The sequence below is a fragment of the Camelus bactrianus genome, chromosome 32 (genome assembly GCF_048773025.1).
Source record: "Camelus bactrianus isolate YW-2024 breed Bactrian camel chromosome 32, ASM4877302v1, whole genome shotgun sequence".
NCBI classification, from domain to species: domain Eukaryota; kingdom Metazoa; phylum Chordata; class Mammalia; order Artiodactyla; family Camelidae; genus Camelus; species Camelus bactrianus.
The window spans coordinates 10,688,115-10,712,503 of NC_133570.1; the positions used below are offsets into that span (position 1 = coordinate 10,688,115).

The following is a 24,389-nucleotide window of genomic DNA, read 5'->3' on the forward strand; positions in this document are numbered from 1 at the left end:
GGAGACAGCTGACTACCTTTAAGGGTCGACACCCCTAGACTGCTCTTTACAAACCCGAGTCAGTCTTTGATGCCACTCCACCTCTCACTCTCCATAACAAGCCAATGTCTCGTAGAGCCTTCCCTCTTCCTCAACTTCCTTCCCCTATGGTCGTTGGAGAGAAAATCTAATAAATTTCAATCATTTATCAAGTCAATGGATATAACACAGACTATATGCTGGTTTTCTCTTTGAAAGTTTATTGTAATTAAAAAAAAAACACACAAAAAACCTCTATCTTTTACATTTTACATTCACCTCTCAGAACATTTAATGTACCTGTTAACAATGTTATTGTATAAAAAGCCCACCAGTTGCCTGAAATGGCTGCTGTTTTTTGTTTTTTGTTTTTTTGCCATGTTCTGCTATTAAAGTGGTTTGAACTCTTTGGAAAAACTGGTGTAACATTATATACCGAGTTTTCAAATTCCCAGATTAGAAACAAGACTCTCAAATCAGGAGGAAATTTAGTAAAAATTCAAGGCTAAGAGGAAATGTTAATAGAAAAACAAAAACAAAAATACTGTAAAAAATAGGATTTCCCTCCACCCCGAAGTTAGGTAAAAAAATTCAACCAACCCCACCCCACCCCCCACATTTCTCTTAGAAAAGTCACCCAATCCTAAACGCAGGATCTCACACACAAATACAAGCAGCTTGATTTGCAGACCAGCCTCTGCGATCTTACACTGGCCCCAGCTAGAAGTTTTTAAAAAAAAAAAAAAAATTTACATTAGGTAGTTAGACTTCCAAAAATACTGGTATCCAAATGAATGAAAACGTCCTGGGCTTTGGTATGGCTACAGAATCTGGACACTGTTAAGAAGACACTGGCTTGGGGGGGAGGGGGAAGTTGAGGGAGGCACATAAAAACCTCCAAGTGGAGGTAAAATAAATACAAGGACACATCCAAAGCAAACACCGCGTATAATACTTGAGGCAGATGCCTCCAACAAAATAAACGCATAGGTTCTTGATCAAAATAACACACATACAGGTTCTTGATCGAAACTGTCTGGATCAAATTTTATCAAAGTGTCACCTGTAGGAAACAGGCTGAATTTGGGGATCCATCTGGTGCCCTGGGGTCTAAGGAGAGACGGAGACCTTTTGGAATAAGAATAGGCAGCCAGGCCCCTCTTACTCTAGGAAGCTCAAAGTCTGGTTTTTTTTTTTCCTCTCTAGGTTGACTTTGCTCATCACAAAAGCACCTCCATTTCCTCCTAACAAGGGGCCTTTTCCACCCCTGGTCACCACAGGGGCCTGTCCGATGGGCTGAACTGCTGATTCTTCCATCTGCAGAGTGACTAAATAAAAAAATCAACTCATCCGGGATTAGGAATATAATTTACTGTGCTGTGTCTCAAGAGTACTTCACAGTTTACCCCATTTTCATGAGATCATGATTTTTAAGGGCTGTGAGGCTACTGAGGAGAAGGCAGTGATGGGGCCGAGACCATGCTGAAGTCTGACCTCAAACATTCATAGAAGGGAAAAGGCTCAAGTGCCTGGTCTTCAAATGAACGTCTTTCATGACAGCACAACAGAGCCACCAGACAAGGCAGGAAAACCAGGCAACTTGTTGCTGCTTCAAACTGAACCTCCAGTGATTATCAATACAATTCTTCCCCCTAAAAAACAAACTTTGCTGTACTGTTAGGAAGACAAAACAATCATTTCAAAACAACAGCAACAAAAGACCCACCACTTTCAGTGGCAACATACACTAAATACATCTAAATAAATTTCCATTACAGGGCACTAAGGGGTAACAAAGAGCTCCCTGACATCATGAGATGTTACGTACACCACCGGGACAATTCCATCGAGAGAGCCTCTCTTACAGCAAAGGCCGCCAGGAAGAAACAAAAGGTGAAGCCCCTGATCTTACTGTAAAGATCACAATTATGGAGGTGGGGCTGGGAGGCAGAGAAGAAACACAGAGCGCCCAGGCAACTTGATAAACAGCATCATTTATCCTGTTTTCTAAAGGAGACTCCAACACCAGAAAAAAATGAGAGAAAAATTGGATTATAAATTAAAACTAAAATGTATCTGTGCAAATCTCTACTCTGAGTCTGTAAGGTCTGGTCTCTGTTGAAGCCAGGACTTCGGAGAAGGTGATTTACTTGTCATCACAGCTCCCCAAGTAGCTTTTAGGTATGTGCATCAAGAAACAACACAAAGAGAATCACTTGAGACCAAGGGAGTTAGTTACAACGATTTCTTAGGCTGTGTAAGGTCTATTGATTGTCCGTAGAGATGCTAACACTTGCTCTAATTCTAAATATTTGAAGCATTTAGGTGGAAACTAGAATATTAAAAAAAAAAAAAAGTCACCCAATGAATCATTTCTCTGATGATGGGAATGAGGGAAAGGGAGCAGGGAGAGCAGGGAAGGCTGCTTCATCAGGACTCATTAGGGAGAGTGCAGGTTTAGTGGCAGCCACAGCCTGCCCTGTCTCCACCTGGGCCAGATCTCCCAGGAGATGGCCTGGGAGGCCGGGAGTGCCCACAATGAGGTTCCATGGGTTTGGAACAGCCAAGTGCGACAATGGCAACAGCAACAGGAGCGCAGTGTGAGTTATGAGTGAGAGTCTATGGACCACTGACGATGACACCATCCAACTCATCTCCCCACCTACAACAGACCCCCCAGATAATCAGCCTGCGGCAGGCACCGCCTCATCTACTTGCGAGCAGGAGAGAGAAGTGAATTACAGGTGAAAACTTCCAAAAGGACCACTTCTTGTTCCAGCCTGAGTTAGAACAAACGTGTCTGAATAAAACCGATTGCACTAAACAACATTTAAAATATGGTACCGTCAGTACTTCATGAATATGAAACGGCCCCTCCCCCGACCCCATTTACTGCAGCGCACATAGTCTCCCAGGCAAGTTTTTCTGTCTTTTAGCCAATGGAATGGATGGCATACGCCAGATGTTACACAAGGCATTTATTTCTCCGAGAAGGCTGAGAGCCAGGAGAATTAATCTCCTTCCTCTAGGACCTTTGCCCTGAGCTTCTGGGGAAACAGCGAATTGGGCCCAACAAAGAAAGTAGCTAAGTGATCCACAAATCAGATTCAAAACATGAAAACGCATTGTAGAGTGTATCCCTTCCTACTCCTCTTCATGGCAGGAAAACCTAAAGAGATTTTAATCGAGTTGTCCCTTCAAACTCAAAGGAGGCTTAATTTAAAAAAAAAAAAGAAAAAGTATAAGCAAAAAAACAAAGAAGTAAAGCAAACTCCCAGTGCTCCCAGAAGTGAGAGAGTCTCACGGTGACCGACGACCGGAAGGAGTCGAGGTGGATCAAGAAGGACACACGATGGGGAGTGGCTGGCCACAACAGCGCCTTGCAGAATCCACAACTGTATTCGCCATTTTCCATGGCCAAGGAGCAATCCCCAAGTTAAAAACTTTCTATTAAGAGGAAAACAAAACAAAACCAAAAACCGCTCCAGGAAAGGGGTCAAGGGAAGAACACTGTAGGAAGTCAAGCCGCTGACCTCCGGCGGATCACGAAGAGCCCGCGCTGCAGCTGGCCCAGGTAGATCCTCATCTTGGTGCTGTCACTGGTCTTCCTCACCCAGATCTGCAGGGGAGAAGGAAAAGGGACAAGATGAGAGGGGCTCATACTGAGGAGGAAACGCTCCAGGGCACAGAGACATGCGTGAATTGGGTGCAGGCAGACAACTGGCAACCTCTTCCTGCCAACCCGTGGGGCCTTCACAGGCGCCTCCCAAAGGCACCCTCTATTGCAGAGCAGGGATCAGCCTTCTCTCCCGGTCGTCTCTCTCACACCCTCGGGTAAGCAAATGGAAAGCACAGTGATCTTGAGTTCTAGTTGTGCCTTCATCTTGAAGACTCTTTTTGATTTGGTTTGATTACCTAATTATCAACTCAAGATACATATATTCATTGTTATGTTCATGTATGACTGAAGCCTTGTGCTGTACACCAGAAGTATACACAACATTGCAAACTGACTATACTTCAATTTAAAAAGAGTAAAACAAAAACAAAAACAAAAACATATACTCATGAACATAAACTTTCAACCAAATTTGGGAATATCTTCCTCTTCCCAAGGGACTTCCAAACAGTCTAGCCTTTCAATAGTCTAGTTTCCTGGCAATTAAGGCTAAAGGTCATAAAAAGAAAAGAAAAAAAAAAGGACAACAATAAAAGCACCCATGAGTGAGCCAAGGGCCAAAGAGGATCCTGAGGAGGCCAAATTAGCTTAAGACAGTCCTTCCCTCCTGAGCATACTGCTCTCCCACAGATGGGATCAGATGTCTGGTATTTTCAGGGCAGACTCGACTCCAGAACTGAGATGGAACGCTTCCAACAGGGGTCCTGCCAGCGCTGCCTGGTGCACTCGGTACGAGGCACCCCTGCTGCCAGGGATGGGAGGGAGAGCTGCCGGCTCCTCAGTCACCTGCCACACTTGCAGGAGGGATGACTGGGGGCTCCACACTGCTGACCAAGCTGAGCCTATTCATCCTCAGAACCACCACATGAAGTAAGTACTGTCATCACCCCCATTTAACAGAAGAGCAAGAGTGAGTCATCTTGTCCCAGGTGAACCCTGGAGCCTGACATCAAAGCCCCATGCTCTTCTTCATTAAACCACAGCCCTCGACTCTCCTTCTCACCCTTTCTTTCACCCGTTTAACATGCAATGAGATGGAGCCAAAAGCATGACTCTTTTAAAGATCTGCATCTCACCCATATATGCAAGCACAACTCTGCAGATTTATCTCCTCCTTCCCCACTCAGTTTTCAGGTTAAAAAAAAAAAAAAGCTATGTTTCATTTCAACTTCTTTACCATGATTACTTAACAACACAGAGACTTTAAAGTCAAACACATTGGTTTAAAAATAAAGACCTCACATGAAGCTGAGCCTCCAAAGGACCCAAGGAGGGCTGCACTAGGCAGTCACCAACATGCTGAGACCCAAGCACCTGATACACCCAGAGTCAGGTAATGCAGAGGCCAAGGGACCCTCAGTGTCACTTAGGACTTGACCTGGAAAATCAGCGGGGACACTTCCAAGAAGTAAGAAATGTTCCCTGTTACCAGGGTTGTATGCCTGCGACGCACTGAGGCTTCTCCCCTCCAGGATAACATGTCTCAGTGTCACCGCTTCCTTGTCAGATCTTGTTGACACTCTATTATGACAATCTTCAACATAGAAAAAAATCTAACTTGCATGTCTATTTTCCTGAAAAATCCTGAGATGTCACAGAGAATGATGATGGCTTCTGGATTTGGGTTCAGGTACTAGGAGGCCACCTGCACTTAGGACAGTGGCCCACGTGGCCAGTCACAAATGCCCTGCTGTGACATCGCAAAGCCTCCTGTTGAGGAACAGCAAGCAGGTCTCTGAGATCCTCTCTTCTAGTTTTGACTTGGCTTGGGATGACATACAAATCCCAAGCCCAGAGAAAAACCACATTCATTTATCTGGAAGGCTCTCTCTAACTTCAAAGTAAACAATCACTTTACAAACTAGTCACATTTGAGGGCATTTTCAATGCAGGAAGCTGGGAGAACAGAATAGGCTTAAGTCATTTCATAATCCAGTCTCATTAGATTTACTGTGCACTGGCACGAATAAGTTACAGAGGGTAGACACATAAAAATCAATTTCTTTGCAGACATTTGTGCACTGATAAAAGATGAAGCCAATCCAGCTAGTAAAGTTTTAAACTGTTTTTCGACTATTAACAATGCCAGCTACACACAGACCACATCCCCCTAATGAAGGGCCAGTTGGAGAAGTCACAGGCCACGCACATCACCCCTGAGCATGACCCTCTGAGCTGACTCCACTCAGTCCCCATCCTACAAGAGTGACTGGAGGAGATCAGAACCTAAGGGCATGAGCCTGGTAGTTCGCTGTTCGGGAGCACAACAGGACACATCAGATTAGAAACAGCAGTGAGGAGTAGTGTGCGGGTCAGATCAGGCCAGCATCCATTTACTGGGCACTTACTGTGTGCCAGACGCCTTGTTAAACCCTCAGAGCAGGAAGCAAATCTATCAGTACACACGAAAGCTTGAGAGAAATAACACAACAGAGAAGGAATGTGCTCCACAGGCAAGTCCCATTCTCAGTAGATGGTTACCTTAAAGAGCAGCAGGATGTGAATGTGCAGATAGCACACCAACTTGCATCTCAGTGGTTCCTAACTGGGTTCCTTTACAGGGAGTTCACAAAACCACAAGGAATACACAAACCCACGTATACCGTAGTCAAGCAGAGTAAGGGATTTTCCAAGGGTGACTTCTGCCTATGTGCCATTTCTGCCTGGAAGTGCTGGCTTTAGACTCTAACCTACATGGAGCACGTGACTCTGCACTTGCACTGCAAGTCTGTCCCATTTCGTTCTCCTAAAGGGTGAGGGAGTTCAGGCCTTACCTCATTGGCTCCGACAGAGCTGATCACACAGCTCAGTTTCTGGTTGTCCTTTGACTCCAGATAGATGGCTTGGCTCTTGTGGTACCTGCCAGAAACAAGACACACACTTTTTTTTTTTAAACACTTCACTGAGGTATGATTGATATGTAAAAAGTAGTTCATACATATACAACTCAGTGAGTTTGGGGATAAGGATACACCTGTGAAAAACCATCACAACCATCAAGGCCATAAACATAGCCATCTTCCCCCTTAAGCATCATGGGAGGTGAGGAGAGCGTAGGTTTCACTTCCTGGAGACAAACGGGATGCCGGTGAGCCAGCAATCCTGCTCCTGATTATTTACCCCAAAGAAACACTCTTGCAGGTCTAGAAGGGACTCAACAGATGTCGTGTGTGACATTATCTGTGGATAATGGGAGTTCGCGCCAAAGCAGGGTGGCCATCACTGGGAGGGTGGAGAGATGTAATTAGTGTGGACCCGTGGACACAAACAGCAACATGGGTGGATCTTAAAAACCCAGTTCTTAGTGAAAATGTAAGAAACAGAAAAATATGAATACAATATCATTAACACAAATTAAAAACACCAACATGCTCCATTCCCCAACAAAATAAACAAACAAATGAAATAAAGGCTTCCATCCTTGGATTAGTTTAGATGACTTCCTGATCTTCTAAAGCTAAAGCTTATATTCTTGGTCCCACTGCAAAGGAGAAAAGGGGGTGAAGCAAAGGGCTGGGAAACTAACTCTGTATTTTTTTATTCAAACTGTATGATCCAATTCAAAAGATAAATTATAATTTTTCAAGTAAAACCTCTGTTCCCACTTTCTGCCTCCACCCCAAAATACTGCAGAAGGCTGGGTGGACAGAACAAATGGGCTTGAACGACTGCCCTGTTTTTTTCTTTTTTTTTCCATGTGTCATCCACAAGACGGGACACCAAATTCAGCCCTTACTTCAGTCACTCATTCAACAAATACTCATTAGTCACTTGCTGTATACCATTGACCAGGCTGGAGGTTGCAGGTAGACAGTGAGCAAAGCCACAAGGCCCCTGCTATCAAGAGCTTCAAATACAGTGGCAGTGATGAATATTAAACAGTCACACCTGGCAGACACTAACGAACAAAGTTCAGAGCATCTTGACATGCAACAAAGGGTATCTAATTTGACCTGGTCAGCCAGGAGAGCTGCTCTGAATGGAGGAGACGAGACAGACTCTCCCCTTTCTGACTCTGTATCTATTCTCTTGGCCTGTAGTGCAGGACCACCTTCACCGTCTTCTATGAGCTCAGGGACAAGGCCAAAGATGGAAGTGAGGAAGCCAGGGCCGAAGCCCAAATGAGTCAGTAACAGATGCCACAGGAGAGGGGAGCAGCTGCTGGGTTGCAAGAGTTGGACACATCAGCTTAGCTGCTGCTGGCAGCCCTGGCCTGGGCCAGCCCCAGTTCAGTCAAGAACATAACCTTTGGTTCATTCTGGCAGCACAGATTTAGCTAAACAGACCCACTAACTTATGTAACTTTCACCAAAATGCATCTCCCAGCAAAGCACTTCATCTTATCGTTATTTTTGTGGGGGAAGAAAACAGACTCTGTTCTGCTGGTGCAATAACACACTGCTGAGACATCACAGTAAAGGAGGAACACTCCCACGGTAAGTTTCTTCCAATCCACAGTCTATGCACTCCCTAACCTGCTACTTAGGAGCTGAAAACTCAGGTTTCCAAGACAATTTACTTCCTGAAAACACTGTTAAATGAAATCAAATCATAAATTCAATTAGAACAGGGAGATTAGTTTAGACTCAGCTTTAAAGTTGTTTTTGGCCAGAAATTAGTTGGTAAACGGGCCAGGGGACCTTCATTACACTAAATATGTAATATTACAAGGTCTGAATTGCACAGTGCATGAAGAAGGGCTGAACTAGTTCAGAGCAAAACTCAGACTTGAGTTTCCCTCCCACATCTAAGCCAACCACCCTATGTAAGTGGTAATGTCTTAAGTAACAGTTAGAATAAAAACACAGAGGGGGAGAACATCCAGTTATTCTATGCAGGTTATGAGTTATTAAAAAGATAAAAACACAAAACAACATGCAACTAGCCTCAAGTCATTCTATACTTTCTAAACACTTTAATAAAGGTCATGAGTGTGGTGAAGACGTACATTACCAGTGTGGAAATGTGCTCAACACAATGCTAAGGAAAAAACCACATCCACTGTGTTTCTCTGTGTGTAACAAAACATGATGTATGCTTTACATGCATATCACAAATACACACAGAAAAAATTGGGGAAGTTAATATTAAGATGTTTAGTAAGTATATATTAAAATTTTATAAAAATAAAAAACAAACTAAGAATGACATTCCTTTTATCACGTAGATTTTTTTCAGAAGAAATAGGTATTATTTACATTAAAAGTAATTATTTTCTTATAAATCATGGTACTGGAAAATACCTAAGTAACAAAGAAAGGATGAGGAGAAAATCTAATGTCACAAATTAATGTCTTAATGTCTGTTAAAGACAACCTTGGGAGACAATTCCAACAGCTCTCATGAGATGTGCTGCATTTTCCTTCAGATGTGCTCAGCTCCCAAACCCCAACACACCCGACTGGCTTTGAAGTCAACGTCAGGAGTAAACAATGCAATCTGGTCTTTTCCTCCTGGGAAGTGGTATGGGACTAAGCCCAAATCTGTCTGCTCTGGGATCACCAAATGGTGGTGGCTTGAATGCCCACCATTAGCCATCATGTGCCTCACAAGAGAGCTGGCCAGCGTGTTTCCCAAACCTGATTCCCAGGTCCTCTTGAACCAGAGGCTCTGGGACCTCCAGGAGATTCTCAAGCACCACACAATGGTCTTAGGGAACCATTATCCCTGGGTATCAAATCTATGCAATTGTCAGAATTCTCTGAAAAAAATAAGTCTTCAGAAACTGAAGTCTTCATATTAGGGTGGGATTTCCAAGATAAAACCAAAAAGTCTATGACACCCTTCACATACAAATTTACTTTCCAATTTCTAAAGACTAATAAAAAAAGGGAGAGAGGAATTCAAAATATGTTTAGACATAAAAATGTTAAAAAAAAAACATCAATGGAGTTAAATCAGTAAAAATGCACATTACCACTTTTTTTTTTGCCAATTAACCAGTTTTACAAGCTACAACTCATCTCTACTGAAAAAAATACTTTAAATAGCCTCAGAGAACAAGCCTCAAATGTCAAATTGACTTTATTACTAATGGAAAATCTGACCTGGGAATCCTCACAATTACGCTCTTCAAGTTTTGCCTCTGTTCTTAAACCCAATGAACCAGAACCACCACCATTATTATGGAAGAAAGCAATTTCTTTAGAAGATGGGTCACAAAGTGAAGCAGGGAAGTGGGTAGAATTAATTTTATACACTACTGGGAATCTTGATATTAACATTTCAGACCCCCTTCCCTTCAAAAAACGAATACTACGTGACAGCTACAAAACAGCAAGGAGTTCCAATTTTAGTTGTAAACAGCCAGTTTTGGGTTAATAGTCTCTCTTGTGTCAGGCAAAGGCTGGAGGGTTAAATTCAGTGGAGCAAGTGGGTGAATGCATCTGATCCATTTTAGCAGTTCCAGATTTAAAGTGAGAAGAGAAAAAACAGTCCGCCAGCACCGTCAGTGAGTTATTTTAAAACCTCAGCTACTTCCACAGTACTCTCTAAGTAGAGTCATTAGTCCAAATCAAAATGTGAGGAAAACTTACAGCAGGATGTAAGATGCCTTAAAAGCAGTATAAGACCAAGGCCAAGGGAAGATGCTTATCTTTCAAAAAGAAACAGCTTGATAAGCGCTCAGGCCAAGATGGGGAGCCCCAGTCATACTCCTTTTGCTGAAGGCATTTAAAACTCAATGAAACGTGTTTTGCCAGAAATACTGTTTCACCGAAATACTCCGCACTATTGCAAAGAGAGTAAAGCGCCTCAGGCGACCTCTGAGCCACGCGCCACGACTGCTGGTAAGTAAGGAAGAATGACAGCTTCCAAACTGACAAAAGCCAAACACTTCAAGAGCCTGGTGAGACTGTGAGAGGCCTGTTCTGCACTGGTGGAGGCGCCGGCCAGGACTCCTGCAAACACTTCCCAGATACAGCAGGGAAGGGAGAGACCCACCTTTCAACAGACGAGTCACAAACTCTGACTGCCAAGGCCGAAGAAGAGAAACACACAGAATACAGAAGACAACAACACCCCAATACTGAACAACAGAATAAGCAACTTTCAAGTCTTTGAAACAGTAAAACGCTCCAAGGGACCTTATTTCAAAAATTTCTGCCACCACTGGGAGAAGGAGTGTAATTTCTTCAAAATGCTTAGGTGATCTAACACATCCCCTCAGACCACTGTCTACACTGTAAGACACCAGTCACCGTGGGTCCTTTCTTTAGAAAAACAAGACTTTTCTTTTACTGCATTTTCACCCTCAAAACATGTCTCATAAAGTCTAAAGATTACGCCTTAGCAAGAGGAAGATCGGAAGCAACACAATGACAAAATGAACATCATCTGAAATATCACATGGCTTTAAGACTCATAGGTCCGTAACAATGTTAGTGATAAATCTCATCATTTTTGAAGACGGTTCTTATGTGTGGGCTTGATCTTTAAAGGTTATTTGGTTTTCATTATTAAAAACATTTTTCATCTGATTTTGCCCCTCAGTGTGTTGAGCTGTCAGGGCCTGCCACCTAGTGGTCACAGGCTCTGATAAGCAATGTTAGGACACAATATAACTGGCCTTTTTGAAGAAGGTCAAAGAATCACCAAATGACAAGGGCAGAAGTCACTAAGATCAGGCGTACAGCCAGAGCAAGCCTTCACCACCTACTGGGTTATTAACTCGCTGTGATCTGACAGGTGGAAATGATTTATTTCAGGCACGTCAACTTCAGAAGTGCAATATTATAAGGTTATCAACTGACACAATGTTGGAGTTTTTCCTTTAAGAAAGCTGAAAACATCTGAAATAACCTTACTCTAATTTTGGAGCCCTGGGTTAAATAAATACACTGAAACTCAAAAGATTATACAGCCATTATAGATGACAGTTACAGAGAGCATACAATAACCTAGAAAAACATTCTCCACATAACCAAGTGGAAATACAGAACGTAAATGCCTGTCCACCAGAACTTAACTCTGAGTGAGAGTCCCTGCATGTGGACAATGAATACAAGGAATAAATCAGAATTTAAAGAGCTGTGAAAAGGTGGCAGGGTCTGGGTGACTGGATACCTAGCAGAAACTCTAGTTACAGAGCACACAGTAAATGTTTGGGTAAATGCAGGAGTATTTAAAGTTCTTTCATATTGTTTTGCCATTTCCTTCCCAATGAAAATGCTGGTGGCCTGAAGGTTTTCAACCATTTCAATCTAAACTAGTAATGTTTCAGGATACAAATCCCGCAAATAGGTCTCCTGGAACACTCGTGCTGCAGGATGATGCACACAAAAGGTTATCTCGGTCAAATACACAACACCTAATAACATCTTAGGAATTCACAGTGCACATTAGCATAGCAGAGAACCCAAAGAGCGCTACAATGATGAAATCCATTTATCTTAATTAACATGGTCATCCCTCAAACTCACCTGACCACAAAATCCTTTCCTCCATGGAATTAACATCTATTAATTTTAATACATGGGGGCAGAGGTAAGGGGAGGGAGAAGGGGACATAAACCCTGACCTCAGTCTACAGGAGCATTGCATAAGATGTAAGGCTGCAAATTCCAGTACAGTGACAGCAGTGCGGAGAGAGAAGGGGGGCCGCCATCAGAAGAACACGTTTTTGGGAAACACTGCCTTCAGAAATCCAACAAGTAGTTACCGATCAAAGACCCCTGATACACTTCTACACGTTACTCCACTTTTACTACTTCCTCTAACAGTTACGCAGCAGCCATGCTCTGAAATAACAACTACAGATAAGCCCCAGCCCTCATGCCGAGTGGTCCTTTTGAGACTCTAATGAGTCACCTGCGTTTATTCATGACATACCATCTTTTATCGTAGTACAGTTTGCCGTCTTCTATCCGAGCTTCAAATCTCTGGGCTGGAGACTCTGCAGGTGTGGCCGGCAAGTGTTCAGGAGAGGATGGGGATGCTGGAGGAAACAACGAGATATTTCGATGACTAAGCGTGTCCACCAGCTAATATGCTTCAATTGAAATGCTAATAAAAGGTGATGACAATCATGATCAAGTCCTTATAGCTGTCAAAAATGGGAATTCAACACAATTCTTGTATATCACATCTAACTTGATCCTCAAGGCAAAGATTAAACTCACTGCACCGAAGAGAAACCTGCAGCTCGGGCAGGCAAAGGGATCTGCCAAAGGTCACTCAGAGCAGGACTACACCACCAGTGACCATCACAGTAGCCCAAACAGGCAAAAAATTAGAAAAATCTCTTTAAATTTATAAAAATGAAATCATCTCTAAAAATATTTATTACAAGGCAGGACAAGTTACTGCGTATGTATAAAGCCAAGCTAACACAGGGCTGATAATTACGGTGGGTTCAAATCATCTGAATTCACACACCTACTCAAAAAAAAAAAACAAACCAAAAAAACCCCTTCCCCACCAGGACTTCAGAAACTCAGGATCTCTCTGAGGGTGGATCATGGTGGCTCTTAGGAGGAAATTATTTAGAGGAGGAAGAGTCTTGTGAGGCGTGTGTAAGTAATCACAGTGCTTAAGACAAAAAAAAAAAAATCCTCTGTCATTCCATCCTCCAGCCTAGCGCTGACTTAAGTGCCGTTTGGGAAGGAACCACCATGAACACCGGGCTGGCCTCTCCTGTAAGCTGGGACTGGGAGCGGCCTGCGAGACCCTCACCAGAAGCGAGCCGTGAACAGCTGCTGGGATTAGCGGCGCCTAGTACTTAACTCCACAGAGAGAGCAAAACTGAAAAAGCCTTCTGGTTTCATTTTCAGAAATGGATGTATACTTAATCTTAGATTTGATGCCTACACAGAAGAAAACAAGCAAATGTTTCTTTTACAATAAATCTTAAAGAAAAGACAAAAACAACTTTAACACAGCAGGGATAAAAAGAAAAAAATCAGGGAGGGTGTCCTGAAGGTTTGCTCCAGTTTTCATGACTGTTCTTAGCAAATGATGGATGTTTTAGTTTTGCAAACTGCAACAACTCCCTGTCAGACATTCAAATGCTTTCTCAACAGCATGATAATGTGATCACACAAATGGCAATAATATCGTGCACTTACCTGGTCTCTTGGGTGACTTAAGCTGTAGGAAGAACAACAACAAAATCTTAGAGAAAATCACTTCAGATGCAACTTAACGTGTCAAAGTTATCGAAATGACTTCACGAGTAACGTGTGAACAAAATAAAGCAGAAAACTGTAATCAAGCCTAAGCTTTCAAGTAAATAAAAAAAATCAAACTGTACCTTATTTAACGTTCTCAGATCCTCCATGATCTGTTCATCTGTTAACAAATAGTTTAGCTGGGGTGTTGAGAGTTAAAGGAATGTGTTGGAAAAGGATGGCTTCGAAGCAAACAGAAATCAACAAAATGGTGTCAGCGTTTTAGAATCTACAAAGTAAGATTACGTTCAATGATGTTTCTACAGTTTGCCTCTTGGAACTTTTTGATCCTCCTACGAAATGTCGTGGAGTCAGTTACATAAAAGAATTCACACCCTACCCCTCTCCACCCCCGCCCCATCTTACAAATTTCTATGCTGAGAAGGTAAAATGAGAAACAGTGAGAGCTCAGGACACTGTAAGGACCTCATCCTCCATTGATGAGATGCTTTTGTTCCAAAGATGGGGAGACTTCCATACACATGGGATTAACCTTGCCCAGCAATAGAAATTCTCAGTTGTGAAGATGAAGGGACCTGAAGTTACACCCTTTCCTGGGGGCAGACAAGTAACGAAATCATTCTGTACAAATGGCTATTTATTATGCCCCCAAGAGGACAGAAACAACACTCCCCGATGTGTCCCCTTCCCATTCATTCCCATTTTTATGATTAAAGGGGCTTCTTGATGTCTGACTACAATCTCATCTGCTTTAATTAAACCAGTTTGCAATCCACTGTTTTGGGGAAACTGCTAACTGAAGTTAAAAAAGGAGGCAGATATTACTGTTCTCATTTCACAAGCGGAAAAATTCAGGCACATGGAATTCTCACTTACCCCCAAATCTCCAAGTGAGTGTTCAAACCAGCACAAGGTACCTTTCCAAATAACTGCTCTCTATATTAATCCCTCCTACTCGAAACAGTAACGACTAAGGATTCCAATTATAAAATGGCCATCCTCTATCTCATGGATAAATACATACGCTTTCCAACCAAGTATGACAATTTCTGTAGGACAATGACCATGTATATAGTCCACCAAATGGAAAAGCAAAGGATTCAATACTCTCAAGGAAAAAAAAGTGACTAAGGCTCGATGCAGATGGATATCAGGTGCAGGTTTTCTCCTCTTGTCTGGGATGGGGACGGGGTCATTCGGTCGCCTCCGCAACTTTCTGGTCATGATGGGTTTCACTTCCATTGAATCTGTGGCAAAAATAGAATGGGTAAGTCTATCCAACTCCCACCTGAAGTCAGTAGGAATTCCTGTAGTGTTAGAACGTCAGCCCCAGAGCCACCCAGCCAGAACTGTTTTACTGGGGACGTGTGGTCCACACAGGGCCCATGTCAGACACCCGTATCAGACTGGAGGGGCAGAGGGGCCTGTGCTCAGGAGACTCACACCGGCTGATCGAAGCGCACGTGCCTCTCAGAAACACAGCCCCGCCCTGCAGCCTCCCACCGCAGCCACGCCGGCATCTCCCCGGCTCCCTGGAAACGAGGCATTCTCCTCCTCCCTCAAATCAAGAGGCCACAGAGCAGGGGGCTCTTGGGATTGGAAGGAGCCTTTGGATCATCTCAGTTGGTTAATTCCTGCTGTCCCCACAGACGGTGGGTGAATAAAACCCACTGGCATAAAAGGCTCTTTGAGAGGCCACTGGCTTCAGTCCCAGCATTTTCACATGGGCTCTTCATCTACAAACCTGGACTGCCCCTTTATTTTATTTTATAACCTTTTGTAGCTACTTAACTATCAAGAATGATACAGTGAAGACTCTTAATAAAGGCCTCTCTTCATCCTCCTTGACACCTCTGTACAGTCTGACGCTGCTGCCAACTACCCTTGCCTCCAAATCTCTCCTCCTCCAGCCACTTCCAGTCTCTCCTCCCCTGATTTGCCTCCTTGGGGTCCCTCTTGGTGGCCTGTTCCTTAATTGCTGGTGATCTCTGGGGTCCAGTCAGTTCTCAGCCCGTATCCCAGTGAATCTCCCATCACCAATTCCGGCCCTGCCCACCCTGCTGAATGGCAGCCTGAACCCCATGACTCCACACGCTCTTCTCCAGGTTCCGTGAACTCACTTCTTCCTTGTCTCACCCGGCTCCTGTGTCTCAGGGTATCACATCCACACATCCTTCCCAGCTAGAGCAAACTGTCATCTGTGACTTGTCTTTCTTCACTCACACATCAAATTCAACAGACAACGGCAGTTCTGCCTTTTACCCACCTTTCAACTCCATCCCTTTCTCCAACCCTCGCCGCCCTCAAGAGATCCTCCTCCCAGGACACCAATCATTCAGCACATCACTCTCCTCATTAAACACTTCAGTGGCTCGCCACCTGGTACAGGACAAAGGCCAAGTCTCGTTTCTGGTCTTCCACCCGCTGTCTTTCCACACACAAAGCCTGTGTGTGAGCTCTGAGCTGTTCTGTTACCCGAAGGCCCCCTACTTCTTACGCCTTCAAGCCTCTGTATGCTGTCCTCTCTGCCAAGTGTGCTCTTTTCTGCCTGGCAAACTCCTACGTGACATCCTTTGAGAGCCAGCTCAACATTTCCCCTTCTGTGACGCCTTCCACGGAGTCACACTATCTTCCCACTAACTAGAGCATCTGTACAAATCTCTACCACCGAGCACCGCAGAGCCTTACAGCACGGTCCCTATGGATAGAGGCCTGGTTACATCAAGTAACCACAATTAACATACAATCACGGTTTACTGGTGCTTTTTTGTTCTGCACTTCTCAAGGCCAAGTCATTCCTCCAAGGGCCCACCTGCCTACTATGCACAACTGCAGTAAAAGCTGCATTGTAACGTACTTTCACCATGAAAATAAACTCATACTTGTTCAGCTATTGAAAAGAAATGAGTTTTCATTCAAAGGAGCATCCTTTTAAGAGAATGTGACAGAAAAGCTACCGCAGAGTCAACACTGTAGCAAATCAGCAATTATCCCCAAGCCCGGGGCAGCGGACCCGGGGCCAGACTGCAGGCCCCGAGCAAACCCCCGCAAGCTGCCCTCCAACAGTGACTGCCAGTGGCCACCTGGCAAGATAAAAATCAAGGTCAGGTCTTTGGTGGCCAAACCTGGGTAGGAAGGAAGGGACCAATCTCCATTAGGCCAAAGTTGCCCATAATGCGGGGATGGCACTTCAAGAGTGAAGCCAATCAAGCCCTTCTCTGGGCCCTCAATCCCATTAAAGAGCCTGGATTCCACATGGCAGCGTCAGGAAAGAACGTCTTGGGGACAAGCCCATTCCACCCAAAAGCCAGGTTCCACCTTCCATCCTCCCCACTCCAAGATGTGTGTGGGAGCCCCTCTCCTCGCCTTGACTGTCAAGGTTCCCTGTGCACGGGCACGCTTACATATTGTGTGACCCTGCTCCCGTATCACTACAAACACATGTACCGTTTAAAGTTTACAGTCAGTAAAAACAAGCCTGACACACCTTTACCTTCATTTAGGAGTCCTCTCTATCAAAACTGACATGGAAACCATGTCAGTCTTAATAACTGCCAGAACATAAGCTCCTTGAGGACACAGACCTCACCTCCCAGACTCACTCTGTGAACCACTAAGACCATACAAGTCCATGGTATTTGTGCAGAATCGGTATAATGTGGTGCATAAGAAAACATGCCTGAAGTCAGGTTCTGGCTGAAGCACTACTTCACTGGGGCACTATGAGCAGATGGCTCCAACCCTGCACACCCGTTTGCCAAGTCAGGTCAAAGGGAGTTGCAGGAACTAAATGAGGTTCCCACTTCCCAGTCCTTTAGTCCCACTCTGTGTGCCAGCCACTCTCTGAAGCCCTTTATGGGTATTATCCCATCTCATCTCTACACCAAACCTCCCCAGTGGGTTCCATCATCTCCTTGCCAAATGAGAAAACCCCGTCCCCAAACCAAGTTCATGGCAGGGCCGGGATTCACCCACATCTGTCAGCCTTCAGCGGCACCTCTGTTATTTTTATATAATACTTGGCTCGATGTAAGTACTCAGACTTTCTATTTTGATATCATAACTACTCATAGCTCCTGATATGAATTCAGTATCTTCTAAAGGAAACTCACAGGCTTGAATAGCTTCCACAGGTTGGAGGAACTTACAAAAGATGGAGGGAGGGAGAGAGGAAGGCACGCAGGCAGGCAGGCAGGCAGGCAGGCAGGCAGGCAAGAACTTACGAAAGATGAAGTGGCAGTTAGTGGGCTGTTGGCAGAGAGGAGAAAAGGCAGCTGGCCTCAGACAGGAAGAGGACAAATCAATTAAAATGATAAAGCTCCCCACGTGTGAAAGCTCACATTCCCGTTGATTATCTGACTTACTTACAACCTTGGCCTCAACTGCAGAGAAAACTCACATTCAAGGAATTCTACCTATAACCTATAACCTACGACCTATGACCTATGACCTATGAGGTTACCTATAACCTCACTACTTCAAGTGTGGTCTGACCAACAACGTCAGCAGCCCCTGAAAGTGGTAAGAAACGCAAGATCATGGGCTCCATCCCAGGCCCCCTGAACTAGAATCTGCATCTTATCAAGACCCCTTCTCTCCAAACAACTCACATACACATTCATGGTAGGGGATCACTGACCTATAACCCACGCCAGCTGCTTCACTGACAGTGCACCTTTCACCTGCACAACCCAGCCGTCCCAAGTTCTCCACCAGCGACTCAGGAGGTAAAGAGAACTTCCCACCAATGCCCACGGCGGTCTGGAAAGGCTTAAGCCCTGTTTGGACGGAGCAGGTCACTGGGTACACTCGTGTCCAGCGGATTACTGGGCTGAAGCTTCTCAACGGCCTCTTACTCTGCTTTGTTTTTCAAGAGCTCTTCATGTTGAACCAGAAAAGATTTTAAGAAGTATCTTTTCTGAGAAGAGCTCGGCAGTACTGACATTGGGCATCAACCCACAGAGGTGAAATAAGTCACTCAATGAGAGGAATGAGAGCGGGCCTTTAAGCCAACACCAGAGCAGCACCATCTGTGGAGATGCTCATTATCCTTCTAGCTCCAGTGCCTTCTCTTTCAACACTATCACTACCTTGGCAGCGCTTTCCATACCAAGGGTACCAAACGGCCTGAACAAGGACATCGGTACCTTTAATGCCCACAGTTGGCTTTAAGCACTTCTGTAATCTATTTTACTGTGTCACAAATGAGTTCCCTGCATTTATTTGTCTTTTCTACCCTGGCAGGCTCGGCCTTTCAAGTCACTGAGGATGCCTCCTGTCCCCGTTAAGGTCCTGGCTGTAAACCTGCCTGGCCAAACAATGCGCATCGCTTGTCAATCATCAGGATGCCAAGTCGTAGGTGAGGTGATGATAGCCTTCCCTGCAGATGGAAAGGGAGCGGCTGTAAACTGACAATCTCTCCCACCGGCCTAATGCAGGCTCCTGAGCATCTGGTGGCTCCAGCAGAGAGCGATGAGGCATTGGTGCTGGCCAGGGCCGCCTCAGAGAAGATGGTTGTGCAGGTCAGAAAACAGGCAGGCAGACTGGCACCGGACAAGGAACCACAGTGCTTGCAGTTTAATTAAAAAAGCATTTCAACAAGAACAAGACAGAGCTGTTCTCAAGCTGTTATCTCAGCATCCATTCTCACCAAAGCACATTTCTGAGCTGCTGTCAGCGGTCTTCAAGGAATTAATTCCTTTTGCCAAGTCTTTCAATTAGGAAGCTAGCGGAGGAGAGATTTTTCAAGAGTTAGACTCCCCACTTTAGACACAACCCCATTCTCATCAGTGTATCAATGGGGACTGGGGCTAGAAGTCTGTGTCTATCGGAGGGCCACATTAGGTCACAGCAATGGAAACACAGAAGGGAAAAGACAGCTCTTAACTGTCACTTTTAGTTTCAAAGTCAGCCCTGAGGACTTACATAACAACGTCCTTTCTTAAGGACCCCTACAAAATTCAGACATGCCAGAACCCCAGGACCTCCTGAACATGATTCTAAGAGTTAAATCTGGGGGTGTGCAGAAGGCATGCCACTTATGTATCCAAGTGACAAGCTCACCACTGACATGCCCTGCTGGTATTTGCTGATGGCAGTTTTGCCAAGCTCTAAAGTTGCTAGTTCAAGCCAACACCCACCTGTATCTTTCTAGGAGTCAGTGGACTACATACGGCAACACAAGAGTCAGCCCAGATTACTTCTTCCCTAACCTCGCCTACAACCTGCCGGGTTCCACATGCAGACTGAATCTTAGAAGGCCAGGGAGGGACTGGCTCTGAGTCCAATGTAACTTTACTGCCTCTACAGAACAGTTCAGTTGGGTTTTCCTTCTGAAACTGTACCAACTCTTTCTGAAACATTCACAGTAACACCTGGGGCAAAGGGATCTAATAGTACAGATGATATAGCCAAAGCCTCCGTTCAGGTCAAAGGAAGACAATGCCTTTTCCGTAATGAAAGCAGACTGGAAAAAAAAAAAAAACAAGGTGGAGGGATTCTCACCACCACAGAGGGACTTGGGCAAGTAATTCATGACTATAAACCAGGAATTACATGAAATAAAACGTCACTATTAAAGGTCTACCATTTACCGAACACCTGTTATATACAGGGCCCTGTACTAGGCACTCGCATTTCTACCATCTTGTGAGATAAGGAATGATCAGCCCCACTTTATGGGGGGGAACAGGCTCAGAGAGGTTAAGCGGTTGACTAAAATCACACAGCCAGTATGAGACGGAGCTAGAACTCTGGTCACCCAAAGCCCACTTCCCTTTCAGATTCCTCTGCTCTGATGAGGAACCGAGATGTAAGACAGAGGGTCACTGGAGTGCCCCCACCCCCGCAGGTCTCCCAGAATCCTGCTCCCTGCCGCTTTCATACCTCCGGTCAGCTCCATCGTGAGCTTTTCATTTTCGATCATTTTCTTCTTTTCTTCTAGCTCAGCAATCAGGTTCTCTTTCAGCTCCACCTTCTTGTCTTCAAATTCTTTCACCGCGGCCTTCTTTTCTTTGATGTAATTTCTTTCCACTTGCTCAGTCTGAGTAAAAGAGGAACACAGGCTGGGGTGACATGACCCAGCAGCAGGGCTCCAACTCCAAGCCTGGCTCTACGCTCAAGTGCAAAGAAAATACCTTTACTAGAAATAAGAGAAAGAGCTACCCTTGCACGTCGACTTGCGGTAACAAGGTGTCTGGGAGCAAGTTCTCCAACGAACACATGAAATGGAATCGCTCAACTTCTTGTTTTTACATATATACCTCACTTGCTAAGCAGACACCTCCTCTTTTCCATATCTGATATGTTACTGTTTGTATGTGAAAATAGAACATAAGTTTCTCAAAAGTAGTAAACAAAGGAAGGACACAATTCCAAAGGAAGATAGTACATTCCAGATGAAATATCTACATTCGAAACTCGTTACAAGATACCGAGTCGAGACAGCATGAGTTACTACATTCTTTGATGCTTATAGTAAGATAAAGACGAACTAGAGCACAAGATCACTTATTAGGTGCCTGAACCCCGAGGTGAAATTACACTGAAATCATACTACGAAAGAAATGCACAAGCATCCATTTTCTCAATCTCACTGCCACATGAAGTGAGGAGTAAGAGGGCTCATAAGGGGCTGTGGCTGTGGATCATGTGACCCTTCAGGCTGTGACCATGTGGCTATGCTGACTTTAGTCCTAAAATGGTTTTTCCAATAACATGGCTCTGATAAAACTCATGACCCACCCCCAAACCCAAACACACACACACACAAGCCACGAGCGCATCATCCAAGATCCTGGCCCTAATCTCCACACTGCAGCGCTGTGCCTCACACAGAATCAGCACTCAGAAGTCTGATGAATGAATGGTTTTAAAACCGTCTTTCCTATGGACCCAGAGTTTCAGATGTAAAACAGCGAATTCAGTCACTGGGCTGCTCTGAGGACCGATATAACAAATTACCAGGCCATTGTAATTCAGACACCCTCCTAAATGGCTTTAACGTGAGATAAAAGTCAACAAGAAAGCAGTGAGGGGGGAGTATCCCCCAGTCCCCTGTGATAAGCAGAGGCTACCCATCCAACAAATGAATAGATGGAATTGCTGAGCTGAGACCAAATGGCCTTCTGTCAAACAGAACAGTGGTAGAAGCTTCTAGCAGGGGGATTCCCCACTATCTATTTGGTGATGGAAGCAAAGGCCCCTGGATTGGGAGAGCAAGATTCCAGTCTCTGAAAGAGCCTGCAAATCCCGAAGATCCGTGGTACTTACTTCCAGCTGGAGGAAGAGTTCTGAAAGAGATAAAATATGCAATTAGATTCACTAGGCTGGGTCACCTTTCTATACAGTGATGTTAAGATTCATTCAGAGGCAGTAATTGCTTTCTGAAAGCACAGTTACCCAGAGCAAATGTTTCCATCAGTAGAGTGTTGATATACACGAAGGGGAAGCATGCAAGAAGTGCGCTATCTGGTTACAATCTGGCCCTGAATGGAGTCAGCTTTGGCAATTCTGTCCAGGGGACCAGCAGCAGGAAGCAAACCACCTTGGCAAAATAAAAGTAGGAGCAATCCCTTCCTCCACTCAGTACATGCCTTCCAACGGTCCTACGGGCACGATGGGTCAGGAAGAAACAAAGCGATTACTCCAGAAGCAGAGGCCACGTGGATGTTTTTAAAGCCCTGTGCACAGGGTTCTGTGTGGTAAGGAGGGACACTCCCTGAGAATCCAGAAAGCAGAGGTTCTGAGCCTCCACTCACACCAGGCCTCCACCCACAACGCCCTCCAGGCTCTGACGGCAACTTCAAGTTTCAGATCTACTGCAGCCTCCTCTGTGAAGCCTTTCCTGAGGACCCTTCGCTCACCAAGCCCCTCTCAGACAGCTGAAGTCTCCACTCAACAGTATTCACCAGCTTACTGAGCACCCCGTGTGCCAGGCGATCAGTGGCAGTTTACCCAGCACCAACTCCCAGCTAGACTCTAAGCCCCTCTACAAACCCAGTACGTGAACAAAACAGGTTTATGGCTTCTAATCTTTTCCGGGTGACAGTGGAGCTGAATGTTGGTGGACCAACAATGCCAAGGGCACTGTTCCCATTTTACCACGGTCGCTTTTGCAAGCCTAATAAATCCTATGCATCCACTCCCCCATAAAAAAGCACATACGCACATTCACATGTAAAATTTTGAGTTTCAGAAACTCAAGATGAAGAAACCAATCGTCAATCAAGAGCTGTCGGATGAGAAAATCACCCGAGGAAAGTGACCAGCCACTTGCTATTTTCTACCCCTGGATGCCCCCATCACTCTGGCCCTGGGAAGCACGGGACACATGAGCCCCAGCACATCCGACCCAACACACTCACTGCTACGCGGGCCTCAGACCTCCACCTGCGTAAACGGGCCAGACACCTGGAGTCTGCACCATTCTGAGAGATCACGCCTGCGCCAACAAGTCAAGTGACAGCACTCAGAGCTGGTGGTGTTTATTTTAAAGCAGCCAGACACCAGACACAACAAAAGCAGGCAGATTATCTCTGCACGAAACATGCTTTTTAAAGCTCAAGATGTGACTGATTCAGGAGCCCTTATGCATATTTACCCAGAGGTGGGGGGGGGGTGATGTTTGTGAAAGAACACCTGAGGACAGGACTGAGAGTAAAGAAAAACAGTAACACTCAGCCTGTAGTTCTTGTTTAAGAAAAATGACATGAATTTTCAATCCTTATTTACATCTTACACCAATCCCATGAAATATGAGTATTCCCCTCTACAGATTGGGAAACTGAGGCTCCAAAAGCAAATACCTGCTTACAGGTATAAGATATTAAGAGATGAGGAAGCCCTCAACCTAGGACCTCAGCATCCACAGCACCACCTCCTTTCCCTGCTTAAAGGGAACTCCGGGAAGAGGGCTGAGGATTTCAAAGCTGTCCCGAGGAGATGCCTCAGTGTAGCCCCCCGACTGTGGGAACAAAGGAACGAGCCTTGGGCCAGAATGGTAAACAAGGTATAAAAAGCTGCAGACTCAGAGGTGAGAAGGCTGGTTCGCCAATGACGGGTAAGATCCCCAGAGGGGGGCAACCTAAGACAGGCACAGCCGCCTGAGTCCAAGAAGAATGTTGTTAAGCAGCTGTTTCTCATACGTTCCGCCCTGATAAGCTATAAGGCTCGCTGGTGCCAAGATGAACATGTTTTACCAAAACATAAAGGGTCTTCTGACCTTGAGCCAGACACTGCCTGTTAACCATTTCCCTTAACATTCTTTGCTATGTAAGACTATGTAACTTAATAAAGCTTTAGAGTAGCCATCAGTGCTCTCTGCATACGGTGTGTACGTGTACATTGACATTGCGACACCAACACTCAGGAACTCAGAGTGGGGGCCTGGGATGGGGGGAGGGGTGAACCACAGCAGCTCCATCTCCTATTTTCCCTGCACCCCCACGGCCTACAGCTCCTTTTCTGCATGTTGTTGGACACGGACATCTACTCACTGGGGAGGAGAAAGAAGGGTTCCATCCACAGAAAGTTGGAAAGTCAATGGATCAGAAAGCGAGAGGACA

At 45.0% G+C, this 24,389-nt stretch overlaps 1 protein-coding gene across 1 annotated transcript in view; it reads right to left on the reverse strand.

Moving 5' to 3' along the window:
• Positions 1-219: 219 nt before the first annotated feature.
• Positions 220-24,389, reverse strand: part of SUDS3 (SDS3 homolog, SIN3A corepressor complex component) — a 31,708-nt gene continuing 7,538 nt past the window's right edge. Inside the window, exons 5-12 of the mRNA XM_074356104.1 lie at positions 22,096-22,115; positions 20,710-20,866; positions 14,976-15,071; positions 13,947-14,008; positions 13,762-13,783; positions 12,527-12,632; positions 6,472-6,556; positions 220-3,637 (exon numbers count right to left, since the gene is read on the reverse strand). Of these exons, the coding sequence (XP_074212205.1) occupies positions 3,539-3,637; positions 6,472-6,556; positions 12,527-12,632; positions 13,762-13,783; positions 13,947-14,008; positions 14,976-15,071; positions 20,710-20,866; positions 22,096-22,115 (647 nt within the window). The 3' untranslated portion in view covers positions 220-3,538. The remainder of the gene's footprint in view (positions 3,638-6,471; positions 6,557-12,526; positions 12,633-13,761; positions 13,784-13,946; positions 14,009-14,975; positions 15,072-20,709; positions 20,867-22,095; positions 22,116-24,389) is intronic.